Source organism: Amblyraja radiata, chromosome 1 (genome assembly GCF_010909765.2).
Source record: "Amblyraja radiata isolate CabotCenter1 chromosome 1, sAmbRad1.1.pri, whole genome shotgun sequence".
In the NCBI taxonomy this organism is placed as follows: Eukaryota; Metazoa; Chordata; class Chondrichthyes; order Rajiformes; family Rajidae; genus Amblyraja; species Amblyraja radiata.
In genome coordinates this window covers 29,890,170-29,905,807 of record NC_045956.1, presented here as the reverse complement: position 1 = coordinate 29,905,807, position 15,638 = coordinate 29,890,170, and the positions used below count along the sequence as shown (strand labels likewise).

At 42.7% G+C, this 15,638-nt stretch overlaps 1 protein-coding gene across 3 annotated transcripts in view; it reads left to right on the top strand.

The window, feature by feature from the left end:
- Nucleotides 1–2,784: 2,784 nt before the first annotated feature.
- Nucleotides 2,785–15,638, top strand: part of ablim2 (actin binding LIM protein family member 2) — a 282,951-nt gene continuing 270,097 nt past the window's right edge. For all 3 annotated transcript variants that reach the window (XM_033019316.1, XM_033019307.1, XM_033019299.1), the window contains exon 1: nucleotides 2,785–3,176. In XM_033019316.1, coding sequence (XP_032875207.1) covers nucleotides 3,164–3,176 — 13 coding nt within the window. In that variant the 5' untranslated portion in view covers nucleotides 2,785–3,163. The remainder of the gene's footprint in view (nucleotides 3,177–15,638) is intronic.

Below are 15,638 nucleotides of genomic sequence, written 5' to 3'. Positions count from 1 at the left end.
ACTATAAGTCTGACACATGCCACGTACAGAAATATTCAGATGATACAGCGATTGTGGCATGTGTAAGGAACGGGCAGGAGGAGGAATACAGGAACTTGACCAGTGCCTTTTGTGCCTGGAGTGAAGAGAACTGTCTCATCCTGAACACAATTGAATTGAATTGAATTGAATTGAATTCCTTTTATTTGTCATCCAGACCGAAGTCTGAACGAAATTTAAGCAGTCATTACATATAATACAATACAATAAAAAACAACAATAAACACATATTAACATCCACCACAGTGAGTCCACCCAACATCTCCTCACTGTGATGGAGGCAAAAGTCTTAGGGCTGCAGTCTCTTCCCTCCTCTTCTCCTTCTGCGCTGAGGCGATACCCCCCGGGCGATGTTCCTCGCGGCTCAAACACCGCGGCCCAGGGTAGTCGAAGCTGCCGCTCACCAGACCTGCTGACGCAGCCGCTGGCCCGCGGCCGAACCCCCGGTCTCAGGCCACCGCCACCAGAACTGCCGTCCCAGCCCCCGGAGCATCGTTCCAGCCCCGAGCCGGATCGCCCTCACGTGAGTACTGCCACCGTCTCAGCCTCGCGCCAGGCCGCCGCTCCTCCCTCGCGCCAGGCCGCCCCGACTGGGCGCCGCTCCTCCCTCGCGCCAGGCCGCCCCGACCGGGCGCCGCTCCTCCCTCAGGCTGGGCCGCCCCGACCGGGCACCGCTTCTCCCTCAGGCTGGGCCGCTAATTCAACTAAGACTAAAGAGATGGTGGTTAACTTTGGCAGGTCCAAGCTCCCCCTTCAGCCGGTCAACGCTGCAGGGGCTGACATTGAGGTGGTGCAGACATATAAATACCTTGGAGTGCACCTTGATAACAAACTGGACTGGTCTGTCAACTCTGACTCCCTCTACAAAAAAGGCCAAAGCAGACTCTTTTTCCTCAGAAGGCTCAAATCCTTCAATGTGTGTAATGATATGCTGCACATGTTTTACAACACTGTGGTTGCAAGTGTTTTTTCTACGCTGTTGTCTGCTGGGGCAACAGCATTAGTGCAAAAAACAACAAGAAGCTGGTCAAACTGGTTAAACGAGCTAGCTCAGTGCTGGAGGGGAGAGTAGACTCTGGGATGGATGTGCTTGAGAGGCATATGAGGCACAAGGTGCAGGTCATCCTGAAAAACCCCGGGCACCCCCTCCATGTAATTCTGGAGAGTCAAAAGAGCACTCGGAACAACAACCGGCTCCTCTCCCTGTCCTGTAGAACGGAGCGGTTCAGGAGATCCTTCACCCCTGCAGCCATTAGATTTTATAATTCAGACCGCTAGGCTGTAGGGGGATGCATTTTGCAATTTTTAATTGTTAATTATTGGTCTTTTTAAGTATTTATTGCTCTCAGGTAGTGTCCATATTGTATTCTATGTATTTTCTGTCTGCGTTCGTTTTGAATCTGTGGGTTTGTTGGTTGGGGGCTTCTGGACATCTGAATTTCAGATGGGGATCAATAAAGTATTTATTATTATTATTATTATTATTATTGTGGCTAAAGGGATCAGGGGGTATGGAGAGAAGGCAGGTACAGGATACTGAGTTGGATGATCAGCCATGATCATATTGAATGGTGGTCCAGGCTCGAAGGGCCGAATGGCCTACTCCTGCACTTAATTTCTATGTTTCCCTCTCCTCACCCCTCTCCCTCTCCCACCCATCCCTCCCTCCCCCACCCCCTTCCCTCTCTACGACCACCCCTTCCCTCTCCCCCCCCGCCCCCTTCCCCTCTTCCAACACTCCCCCTACCCCTCCCTCCCCACTCTTCCACTTCTCTCCCTCCCCCTCCTTTGCCCCTCCCTCCCCCCACCCCTTCCCCTCTGACCCTCCCCACCTCTCACTATCCCTCCCCATTCTTTCCCCCCTCCACACTTCCCCCTCCCTCCACATTCTTCCCACTTCCTCCCCTACCCCCTCCCTCCTCCTCTCCCTCCCCCCACATCTCTCTCCCCTCCCCATCGCTCTCTCCTCCCTCTCTTCACCCCTCTCTCTCTCTTCCCCCTCCCATCCCTCTCTCTCCCACTCACCTTCCCTCTCCCCTCTACCCCATCTCCCTCCCCCACACCTCCCTCCCCCTCTCCCACCTCTCTCTGCTCTCCCTCTCCTCACCCCTCTCTGCTCTCACTCTCCCCCCCCCCCCCCCCCCCCGCAAACGCCGTTGGGGAAACAGACCCAACGGGTCTGCACTTGGTCTAGTATATATATATATATATATATATATATGAAATCTGAACAACTCATATATAATATACATATAATGCACACGTATACATGCGTTGTTCAGATTTCCAGTATCTGCAATTTGAATTTAAAAAGCAGATCAGACAGCTTCCATAGGCAGAGGGAATTAATTGCAGTTTTACCAGTATTTTATGCAGTTATTTTAGGATACTGCCACAGTGCGTGTGCTCGCATGTGAGAGGGGAAAAAATATTTCTGTTTTCCACCCTTTGCCTCTGCCTGCAAACAATCTCTAGCTTTTTTGTATCTTATCTTCGGTTTTAAACCAGCATCTGCAGTTCCTTTCCTGCAAAACAACAAGTCTCCAGCCAGCCTTTTGCCTCTTGCCCGCAAAAACAATCACCTGCAACAGTTTCGTTCCGTGCAGTTTAGTTGCACAGCCTCCCTACCAACCCCGGACCGCCGCCGCCGCGGCGATGGGAGGCGGGGGCGCGCATGGCTGAGGCGGTGGCTGTGTTGCTGCGGGCGCGGGCACGGGGAATGGGAGGCGCGGGCACGAGCGCTGGGCAAGAGACCTGGGAGGAGAGAGCGAGAGAGAGAGTACGAGTGCGAGGACCAGAAGCCGCATTTGGGCTGTGAGTGAGTGAGAGAGAGAGAGGAATCGCGCCATCACTGCTGCTACTGCTGCAGGAGGGAGGTAAACCGCAGCCGGCGGGAAGGGAGGAAAAATCGTCGGATGCAAACAGGAAAAAATAATAATAAAGTAACCGCTACGACATTGAACCACATCGATTTAACGAGCAGTTTTAGTTTGCAAATCCGCCTTTTTTTCCCGATAGAGGCGCACGCTCTTTTTTTTTGCGCATTGAATGACAACAGGTTGATTCGTGTGCAACAAGCCTTTTCGAACATTATTTATTTGGGAATTCACTTCATCGAATCAAAATGAGCACCAGCGGTAAGTTGAACGAACGCCTTGTTTTAAAAAATAATAAATAATTGGAAACACGGTTTAATTTTATGGTTTTTAATAACAGGGACTGCTGTAGTGTGTCGGCAACGACGGTGATGTGATTGGTACCTTGTTGAAGAGAATGGACCTCTAAACAACTGTTTATACTTTCACAATTTATAAAGAGTTTTATAAAGGTCGTTGTGTTTTTTTAACCATTTAAAAAGGACGGGGTGGTTGGCTGTCGGAAGGTGCTAGAAGTACTTTGTGCGTGGAATATTGAAGTATGTTGGTGTATTTGGGGGTTTGTTGACCTTTGATTAAAAATAGATGTCAACTGCATTTGTTACAGTCCTGCGAATGACCCGATGGCCATCACAAGATGAGCGAGCATCTGTGCGTGTGGTGTTACAACATTGCTCCCTCGTTTGGGCTCCGCCCGTCTTGTTTGTGTCCCAGTTTAAAAATGAATACTTGTCATTCTTTCGGTGATACATACTCCTCCAGACAACTGCGGGGACGTTTTATTCATCCTAAATATAGATGGGGAACATGGCAATACAATATAGCACGGTGGCTACTTTTAGACATTGACACGTCCAACGTGAGTTAAAATTCCACCCTTTTGCATCGGAGTAGAGGACACGGTTATGTCGAAAGATACGGTTCAGCTTTTACTAACACATCCTTGGCGTTATCCATCCGAGAACGATGAGTGTTAATTCAAGTCTTGGTAAATATGTTTGAAATTTCCAGCCACGGACGCGTCAAATGAAACAGAAGGGTGGCGGAACAAATCGTGCACCTGAGAGGGGCTTTTCCGCTTTACTGTCTACTCCATATTTGAAGACTAGTTCATTCTACTCTCTGCCATTTATTTACTCCTGCACTTGAACGAATGTTCCCAGATTTGAACGGACTGTTACTGAAATAAATGGAAGTAATGGGACCATTCGTCTTGGGCTCTTATGTTTCCATTTCGAAATCTACAGTGATCTGGGACTAGGGAACCAGTGTGAAAAATAAAACATGAAATAAATCTAAAAGATAGTACAAGGAATAGGCTGTCTTCAAAATTGTTCATGTGGGTGACTAGTCATGATGCCATAAAGCCATAGTGTCCTACAGCAACAGGCCCTTCTGCCCAACTCATCCATGGATTCCAACATACCCCATTGAAGCTAGTCCCATATATCACTCCAAACCTTTCCTGATCATTCACCTGTCCAAATGTCTTTTAAATGCTGTTACAATAGCTACAGAGAGAGTTACATAGAGCTCTTAAAGATAGCGGAGTCAAGGGATATGGGGAGAGGGCAGGAACAGGGTACTGTTTGTGGTTGATCAGCCAAAATGACAGTGAATGGCGGTGCTGGCTCGAAGGGCTGAATGGCCTACTCCTGCGCCTATTGTCTATTGCCCACCTCAACCACCTCCCCTGGGAGTTCGTTCAATATTCCCATCACCATCCAGATGAAAAAGTTGCCCCTCTGGTTCATATTAAATCTTGCCCCACCAACCTTAAATATGTTGTCTTACTTTTGATTCCTCTACTCTGGGTAAAAGATTCTGTGCATTCATCCTATCTATTCCCTTCATGGTTTTAGTTAGTTAGTTTCATTTATTGTCACGTATACTGAGGTACAGTGAAAAGCTTTTTTGTTGCAAGCTGTCCAGTCATTGGAAAGATTATCCATGATTACAATCAATCTCTCCACAATGTACAGATACAAGGTAAAGGGAATAATGTTTAGTGCAAGGTAAAGTCTGATTAAAGATAGTCCGACATCCAATGATGTCGATGGTAGATCAGGACCACTCTCTAGTTGGTGATAGAATGGTTCAGTTCCCTGGGATAATAGCTGGGAAGAAACTACCCCTGAATCAGAAGCCGTGCTTTTTCACACCTCTGCACCTCTCATATTGATTACATTGTATACATTGAATTTAGATTAATCCAAAGAGTTTCTAAAATGTTTTTGTGTAGTGTACTTCACTGTTTACATTGCATTCCCAATTTGCGAGCTGTGCTCTATAAATTGCAGAGAGGGTTTGAAAGAAGTACCCTTGACAACATATTTTATTATTTGAAAGATGATATAACTTGATTCATTTGATGACTTTGATATGAACTCTATAATGAAGGAAACTTACAAATATAAACATTGCCTACTTCTGAATTATGTTCCTGCTGGTATAAAGATTACTTTTCAAATATTTTGTTTTTCCTATTTGCCTCATCTCTGGTGTTTCAGTAATAACTGGCAGAGCATGTACCTGCAATGAACTGCGGGAGGGTCTCGGCCTGACCTGCTGAGTTCCTTCAGTAGCTTGATAATTTTTCTTCAGATTACAGCATCTGCAGTCACTTTGACTCCATGTAAATGACAATTTGAGTTCTGCGCATTATGTATTTATTTGATGGTTATGATGTAGAGATAGCGGAAATTATCTGACTTGATAATAGACATTGCTGGCGCTGGATCATTACAGGATAGGACATTTAATTCTGCAGAGCTTCCTCATAGTCAGGACATAGAAATTGAATGTAGCTGACATGGACCACAGAATCAATAATGCATCTGGTCCCATTCTTAGTCACGTGTGTGACCAAAATATGAAAAATTGTGGAATACATCTCTTCTAATTCTGAAAGCATTACGGGTATATTGTTTTGTACTGCATATATGATTCATATTTTTTAATTTGAAGTTTATCAAGTGAAACATTTATGTTATGCCGACAATGTTTGTTTGGGCTCAGAGGTCAAATATGACTGGTCACGTGTGTGACCTCACACGGAAGCCTTTTTTTTCATAACGCAGTTTTATCTTGCATACTCTTGTGAATTTAAAAAAGATAGAATGTTCATATCTTTAGCAGACATGCATTGTACTTCTGTAGGGAAGAAAATAACAATGAATAAGATTAATCTCTTACAAGCATTTTTTAAATTTATTGCTTTATGTGATGCCATTTGGTAACGTGTGTGACATTTTTGTTCACTTTCCAAAGAATGGCCCATCTCTGCATTTGTTCTAGACTTTTTTTAACATTGTTTCACACTGGTTTGTAAAAGGGCACGTTGGAAGCTACCGAGAGTTGTGGCTTCTCTAACCTTTCCACAATTAAATTGAATAGAAAACATATTGGGCACCATTTCTTGCCTTACCAGGTGCTACTAATTTGAAGATATAGTTCTTGTAATGATTGCAACAAATAATTGAATATTAAAAGGCAAACAATTTGTATGGCTATTTCACTTCATATCAGTTATTTACACCTTCCTGGGTGTATCTTCTTTACCAAAGTATCATCTCGGTTGCAAGAAATCAGGCTAATGGAGGAAGATTAGGAACAACATGGGTCAAGACGAGATGGAGAGACCAGTGGAAGTCAGCGGAACCATCTAGGCTACACCATTACATCAATGACCCCATGGACGTCCCTGGCCAGGACCTGCCCCCAAAGCAGTGGACAACCCTCAACCGCTTGAGGACAGGTGTCGGACGCTATGGAGTAGCGATGAAGGGGTGGGGCCTCGTGGAAAGCGCCTCCTGCGAGTGTGGGGACCCAACACAGACAGTGGAGCACATAATCACCAGTTGCTCCAAACACCGGTGAACGAGGTCTGATTGACCTGGACGATGACACATTGGCCTGGCTCGCCTCAACGGAGCTGCAGGTCTAAAAGACACACGACAGAAGAAGAAGAAGTAGAAGAAGAAGAAGGAACAACTTAAAGTGGAACTTCTTAATTGGATCTAAACTTTATTTGAAAAATCTTTTTCAAAAGGCCTCCCTTTCTTCAGTATGGCTTCACTGCATAGGAACGACTTCAGTGGGATGAAAGGAGATCTAACGCCATAGACTGATATTTCCCATTCAAGTGTCAAGAGTGTTTAATTGTCATATGTACCGAAACAGAACAATAATATGTACTTGCAGCAGCTCTGTAAACTCAGTACTCAATAGATGACATAATAAAACAAAGTTCAATAAATCAATAAAAGACAATATTAGTGCAAAATCAAACAAAAGCCTGAAGTTCCTAATGCAACCAGGACAGTTTGTAGTTCGGAGTTTGGTTGGCATATGTTGAGTTAAATAACCTAATGGGTGTTAGGAAGAAGCAGTTCTTGAACCTAGAGGTCATGGTTTTCAGATCCCTATATCTTCTTCTCGATGGCTGGAGTGAAACAAGAGTACGGTGAGGGTGGTGTTAGTCCTTGATGATGCTTGATGTTGAGGTAACTGAGGAAAGAAAATGGAGAGGATGCCATCTATGTGGATGTCTAAAAGGCATTTGACTTATTTCATAGGGGCCTAACTGATAAAGGAGTCATTGACTGCATTATTATACGTTGGCTTGGCGGCAAAAAGAAGCAGAAGATCATGGTAAACAATTGGAAGATTCTAAGCAACGGTGTTTTCCAGGGTTAAGTGAGGGAATTACTGCTTTGTTGATGCAATTTGGTGACTTGGAAATCTGAATGCAGATTAAAATTTGAAAATTTATAGAAACTAGTTATAGTTAGAAGTATGATGAATAGAGAGGAAGATAGTAATTGTCTTTGAAGCACCATGTTTGCCCATTCTTGCAAGCAATTTAAGTGTTAATGAAATTTTATACAGAGAAGTGTTAAAAGGCACACTTCAGTTAATCGTGCAAATACATTATTTAAGTGAAATGGCATCTTAAGCATGTGCAAGAACATGAGGAATTGATTGGAAATGCACATAAATCTGTGAGAAAACTGAGACATATGGAGAGAGCATATGGAGAAAAATGCATAGAATCCTACATTTCAAAATAAAGACCTAGAATACAAAATTGTGGAGATTGGGCCTAAACATGCTGGACCTTTGGTGGTAGTTGTTTGTCAAACTAATGGCATTATTTAATCTTAATTGCAATGCAGGAGTTAGTAATTAATTGGAGGTGAGATGTCAGTAACTCAAGACCCCCTTGCTGAGTTGACAGGATTTGTGGAGGAAGGAACTGCAGATGCTGGTTATCTTGCATATATGCATATCTTTTGTTCTATATCTCTCTACATCACTGTCTATATCTCTTGTTTCCCTTTCCCCTGACGAGTCAGAAGAAGGGTTTCGACTCAAAACGTCACCCATTCCTTCTCTCCAGAGATGCTGCCTGTCCCGTTGAGTACCTCCAGCATTTTGTGTCTATTTACAGAATTTGACCTTGATTTCTAATGGGAAGACAAATATCTTGGGTTGGCACCAGGAACGTCTGGTGTATGCAGCACCCGAGGCAAAATACGGTGAAGGACTGCGAGGAAAGGGCAGAGGAAGGGGACTGAATAAATAACTAAATATGTTAAATGGAAATAGCTGGTTTTAATGTCTGCTGTGAGACAAGCAAAATGCAAGTAAATCAAATCTATTTTGAGTATCTCCCCTTTATTTATTGCCAAGATTATTGTGATTTTAATGAACTGCTCTACATCGGTGAGACCAAGCGCAGGCTTGACAATTACTTCACCCAACACCTCCGCTCAGGTCACAATAACCAACCTGATCTCCCGGTGGCTCAGCACATTAACCCCCCCTCCCAGTCTGAATCTGACCTTTCTGTCCTGGGTCTCCTCCATTGCCAGAGTGAGGCCCAGCACAAATTGGAGGAACAGCACCTCATATTTTGCATGGGTAGTTTACACCCCAGCAGTATGAGCATTGACCTCCAATTTCAGGTAGTCCTTGTTTTCTCCCTCCTTCCCCTCCCCTTCCCAGCTCTCCCACAGCCCACTGTCTCCTCCCCTTCCTTTCCTTTTCCTGCCCCCCCACCCCCACATCAGTCTGAAGAAGGGTCTCAACCAGAAACATCGCCTATTCCTTCTCTCCATAGATGCTGCCTCACCTGCTGAGTTTCTCCAGCATTTTTGTCTACCTGTGATTTTAATGAAGTTCATTTGTTTTGCAAACATTTCAAATAGGAACATTCACAGATTGTGAAAACGAGCAATGCCATTTCTGAATATCTTGTTGTTGTTTTATGTAAATTGTCCAACAAAGTGAATGTGGTAAAGCACACTGGAGATTACAACCAGTCATTTTTTTCATCATTATAAGTACCATCCTGTTTTATTTTTTGAAAGTATCCCCATGAATTGCAAAAAAATACAATGCATTACTAAGGCGTTCTATAAACCAGCTCTAGTCTTGAGCAAATGGAATGTAGTGCAAGACACTGTCCCTGCCATATAAGACATAACCTCAGCTGAGAGAATGCAGTAATTTAGCCTTTCTCACGACTTCTTATCTGCGATTCATGGGAGCAGGGCAAGGTAATTAACTTGCCTTTTGACTATCTTGTTATGAAAAATGTTCCTATCTCCATTTCGCAGTTTTGGTTTGGCAGCAATTGGATGCCAGTCTGCCGAATTTTGTATATGAATATATCTCTACTAATCTAGGTTGAATTAGCTTTAAATTCAAAATAACCTTTCACTGATAATGGCTATTCTTGGGTAGGTTTTTAACAATGGTATTGTTCAAGAGTTTAACTGTTCTATGTTAATTCTATTGGAGCGTCGGTGATGATAATGTTTAATAGCTGGTTTGGTAATACTCATTAACACTGTTGCAGCAAGTAAGAATTTCATTGTCCTATCTGGGACACATGATAATAAAACTCTCTTGACTTGACTTGGCTACAATGAAGCAGCAATACTTCGTGTATTTTGGGCATCTCTTCACTATCTATTGGGAAAATAATGCTCTTCTTAGAGACTGATTACTGTTTTTTAGTGTGTCCGAATGTTTGTTTTGGTGTCTCTCGGTGTGTCTTGTGTAGGGGGTGGTGGGTGGGGGGGGGACCCGCTTTCGCTCGCTTCCTCGACGGAGAGGCGATTTTTAATCCATGTCGCCTCCCTCGCAGCCTAAAGGGCCTGTCCCTCTTTCGCGACCTTTACGGGCGACTGCTGGCACCCGTGATAGGTCGCCGAAATTTTCAACATGTTGAAAATTCATCAGTCATGAGAGGTCTCCTATGGTCGTGAGAGGTCACCCGCGACATGTCACCAGGGGTCGCCTGTATGGTCGTGAGAGGTCTCCAAAGAGTCGTAGTGTCTTTCTGATCGCTGCTGAATTTCAACATGTTGAAAATTTTGGCGAGCTAACACGGGTGCCGGCAGTCACCGGTAAAGGTCGCGAAAGTGGGACAGGCCGATAACAGCATGGATTGGAACGGCTTTTTCCGGAGTCGGAACTAGAGCTACAGCAGCAGGCACAGCGTGGACTTTTCCATCGCAGAGTGGGCAAACCCTTGCCGGGGGTCGCCAGAGAGGAGTGCTCCGATCGCTGGCCTGGTGACTTTGACATCATGGGGCTGTGATCTGCGGAGCTTCTAGCCGCGGGCGGGGTGTGAACTCAACATTCGGAGCCTGAGATTCCTCCCTGGGGATCGCCGGAGAAGAACTCCAACTGCCGGCCTGTAACATCCTGAAGCCGCGGTCTCTGGTAAAATAGTGCCCCGACGAGAGGGCCTGTACGTCTGGCCGTTTGTAGTGGCGACTACGAAGGGTTCGATATTAATTCTATTGGGTGTGCATAGTGTGTATGCCATTTGATCCATCTTTAATCCAGGATAACGGAGGACCCAATTTGATTATTATTTTGGATGTGCCTTTCATTTTAACAGCAGAGCTTTTCATTAAATTGTGTAACAGGTAAGGAGACGACCTACTCCTTCAGACTTGTAGAGGCTCTTTATGTATCCAGCACCTGTGCTTCCCCAATATTTATGTCTGAATATTTTATTTCCAAAATATATTAAAGAGAATTATGTGCCAACTGCTGCAGAGAATATAATTTGACGTCATAAGTGATAGAAGCAGAATTAGGCCATTTGGCCCATCAAGTCTCCCTCATCACTCAATCATGGCCGATCTATCTCTCCTAACCCCATTCTCCATTCTCCCCATAACCCCCGACACCCGAACTAATCATGAATCTATCTATCTATCTTTGTCTTAAAAATATCCATGGAAATGTCAGACAGATGCAATTGATCGATGTCAACATTTATGTGCCCACAAGTATCTTCCGTATTTAACAGTATCTTTATCATTTTCTTTTATTCTAGATGTTTATCTACTTTTCCGTAAAATGCTGCTGCACCAGCTCCGTTATCAATATTTGTGTTTCAGATGCATTTTTAAAAGCTTTCTTTGCAAGTAATTGCCATTTAGAGTCTAACAAAATCCCCATAGGCTGAATAATATAATGGACAAGGTCATTGCTCATTTTTATCTCGTCAGTTCATCGGAACAAATTATTTATTTTATTTTATTGAACCTATATTTGGATTAATCAGAAATTATATTTTTCTTCAGTTTTATAACTTTTTCGATTTCCTTACAGATGCTTAGAAAACTGTACTGCAATAATGAATTTCTTTGATAACTTCTCAGATAGTATAATTGAAGATTGGCATGTCATGCTGAGTTTTAGCACAAGGACCGAACATTGATTGCAAATAACAAAGTGGCAGCTGTGATATATTTTGTTACATTTAGTGTTATGGCAAGGACATTTCAGCAGGGTAATGTTGGTCATGTTTCAGTCTTGTGCCTATCCTGTGATTGCCAGTTCATTGGCCTACCTGGGTACTTGGGTCAGACCTCATGCCCTGCCCCTCCCGACCTCACCCACTCTTAATGACTGCTGATTATCTGTGGTCTCTGGGATCCTGATCACTTTACCTGCTAATCCCTAAATTCCCCCCCAAAAAACTTTCTGCCATGCTCGTATACATCTTCAAGGTTTCTCTGGCGTTCTGATCGCCCAATAGTCCCCAGCTCACGCCATTGCCGTTGACCTTTATGTAGCTGGTACTGTTATCACATTTAGTGCATGCATCACGTTTTTGACTCTGATAATGTAGAATGCCTTTTGTGTGGTGTTCAATATTATCAAGTGTTCCAAAAGTAAGTCAATGACTTAAATAATTGAAGTTCATCGCGTGGCTTTCGTTGTATCCGTTTATAACAGTGATCTCCCGTATCTAGCCTGCAGGAGGTAATTGGACCCATACGGTAGACCCTGTCAGGAAATAATGCCTTCAAACATTGGCTTCAATTCAGAGCCAGTTGAGGACTATGATTATGATCTTTGAATTGTTCACTTGGGTTAACCCCAGCAGAAATTAGGATGCGATGAAGATTGCTAGATCAGTCCTAGTGATCTAGCACAGTGCACAGCTCTGTCTCCCTTCTCCCATTTGGTAGGTGGTGCACCTCCAGATTCAGGAACAGATTTTTCCCTGTTGTTATCAGGTGACTGAGAGGTCCTCTTATCAGTTAGCGTGCAGTCCTGACCTCCCATCTACCTCATTGGAGACCTTTGAACTATCTTTATCCGGACTTTGTCAGACATTAGTGTTAATTCTTGCACTAAATGTTGTACTGTTTATCCTTTATATCTTGCACTAAATGTTGTCCCCTAAATCCCTCAGATAAAGGCTTGATTGTAATCATGTATGGTCTTTTCTTTAACTAGATAGCACACAAACAAAAGTGTTTCACTGTACCTCAGTACATGACAATAACAAACTAACCTAATTAAACCATCACTAATAGTCACAATTATAGTTATAGTTGAAGAAACATGAGTAAAAATAACACTTTTTTACCAATGTAGTACACTGACCAGCACTAAATTGTAGAACATGAAATCTTATCTTAAAAATAGGAAGTCTGTAGTCTCAGCAATGATTTTCTCTGCACAAGTCTCTGATGGTGGTCATGGCTTGGGATGGTTCCTGTCATTTGTGCAACAGTAACAACGTCTCAAATTTGGCCTGCAAAGTTTGTCTTCCTTTACATTACAAACCAAAATCAATTGGATCACAGGAGATTTACTAACCAAAAGTGGCATGGAGCCATTTTAAGAGATTGAGCCGGTGACCAAGAGTGAGAAAGGTGAGATGGAGAGCCGGAGAACTTTAGTAAAGGAACTTTTAAGCTTAGAGTTTTGGCAGCTGTAATTGCAGCAGCCAGAAGTCACAGCTGGACTGATTTTTCAAAAGAAAGGAGACTAGGAGATGATCACTAGATGAAAAAATGTTTTTCTATAATCTACAAGATACTTTTCAAATGTGTATCACAGTAAACTCTGCATTTACAGTTTAGCCATTAATTTTCAATTTGGCATCATGATGATCCTGGATCACATGTAGAAAAAAGAACATGACATTTTGTTTGCCCCATTATAGTAGCATTATTGAACAATCAGACTCCATCAAAGAGTTTTGCCAGACAGATAAATTGTGGTTGCAAAGCAGCCATTGAGCAAAAGACGTTTTATTCAAAGTGAACAGAGAAGCAATGCATGAAAGTCATTTGGAATTGTAAATACCTCCCAGTTGTGAAATAATATAAGAGTTTCATGCATTGGAAGCTTTTCAAGCTTTGTGAAATGGGGGAAACACTTATTTTTGTACAATTGACTGTACGGTGAGCAGCTATTAATGATCTGGATGAAGAAAGTTTATGGCAAGATGTTGAGCAGATCTGAAGAAAGGTATTTTTAATAAAATTTAGATCTCCAACATTAGGCGTGTGAGAGACACGAGGGTGGAGAGATTTAGTCAATGCATTTTATGGTTCATTATTAACCTGATCAAAGCATAATTATGATCAAGTATAGATACTAAACTTAGTAGAGCTTGCACTTCAAACATGAAATAATGTTAGTACCAAATATTGATATTTATCTAACCATAATTATTTCAATAAGCATTCTAAATGAAAATGGTTTTACAAGTGTATAATCTAATAAATTACTGTCCAAAATGTAAATAGATATGTCTGACAGTTCAAAGTATTACGGTGGTGAAAACCTTTAGAAGCAATTATATACGTATTTTTTTTAAGAAAAACTTTAAATGTTGGTTGCAAGTTCAAAGTGAAGTTGGCTTCCAAAAAGCAATACAGAAGATAATGAAGGCAGTTGGCCTATTGCTAACCCACTGTTGATAACTGAGTTATTATTCATATGGATGGTGAAGACGGGCCTGAGTTGGGGGGGGGCGGTGGTGCGGGCGGGCCTGAACGGCGGTGGGGGGGTGGCAGCGCGATTTATTACTCTAGGGGGAAAAAGGGGGGTGCGTTCCCTCCGCACCCCTCCTTCGGACGGCCATGCATTCCTCTCCAGATGTGCTGCCTGACCCGCTGAGTTGCCCTAGTATGAATTCTGCTTTGATCTATATTGTATGTCAACCTCAGTCAATTAAGCCATCATGCTTTTAACTTTTTTTTGCTCTGTGATTTTGTTTATATGAATGGTAAGTGCTCTCTGTCCATCTCTACTTTTTAGATTTTGCATCCATTTATGGCGGGTACTCTTTTTTAACAAGTCCTTTCAAATTGTATAATTCCTACAGTTATTAGTGAGTTCCTTCCGCACATTGCAGCGATCTGTCCAACTGGCCCCAATTGCTGTAACAGTCCTTGTCACTATGAACACTTGGGCAAGTTTTACATCACCTGCCAATTCTACAGCGCTGTTCCCTGGGATTGATGTCCAAGTAATTTGCAAAGTTAAAGAATAATGGAACATCAGTGCAAACACATCCAGTTATTGATTGCCATATTTTGGTTCCTGCCACTGAGCCAGTTTTGTATTCGTATTTACAAAATCTCTTACAATTCTAAGGTCTCTGCTACTTCTTAAAAATAATTTGAGCTCTTCCAGTCTTCCTTTACCTTTAACATTTCTCTGCTGTCTGAATAATTGTCAATTTCCAAATTCAAATTGTCAGATGCCATGTTGAATGTTTGACTGGCTTGCAATTCCCATTTCATTTTTCTCTAGCTTGTTGAGTAGAGGCATACATCAGGTTGCTTTCTAATCCTCTGGCACTGAGCATTGAAGTACTGTTATCAGTGTCTCGGCTTCTTTTAGCAGTTCCAGCCACAACAGCTTTGGAAAAATTATCAATATTAATTGGTAATATGACACGACTGCATATTTTTAGATTTTGTATCTGGATTAGTTTTTATTTGGCTGTGGTGCTATCTGAGAGATTTGCTATCTAATACTCTGGAGACCCGCATAAAAGATGGCAATCAGAGAAACATCAAAGCCCGCCAGAGATTTGAAATTGCACTTTAGAAAGAGGCTAATGCCTGAATTAGTGGAAGAGGGATAAAGAAATGATGAAGGACAAATGACTGACCAGATATGAAGAATTGCAGTGACAAGCTAATTTAAAAACATTGCATCCATGAAAAACATCACAGCTTGGGATGTCATGTTTATCAATGGTTTTTCAGGGAGTAAAACGTCTACTGAGCCAGGGAATTTAAATTATCTGTAAATTATTAAATGTGCAGCTGTTACCCATATGAAAGTACCAGAACAAACAGTTTCCAGAATTAGCAAACATTGTCTTTGAAGAATGTCAGTGTGATTCCTTAGAAGTGGAGCCAATTTTTACAATAC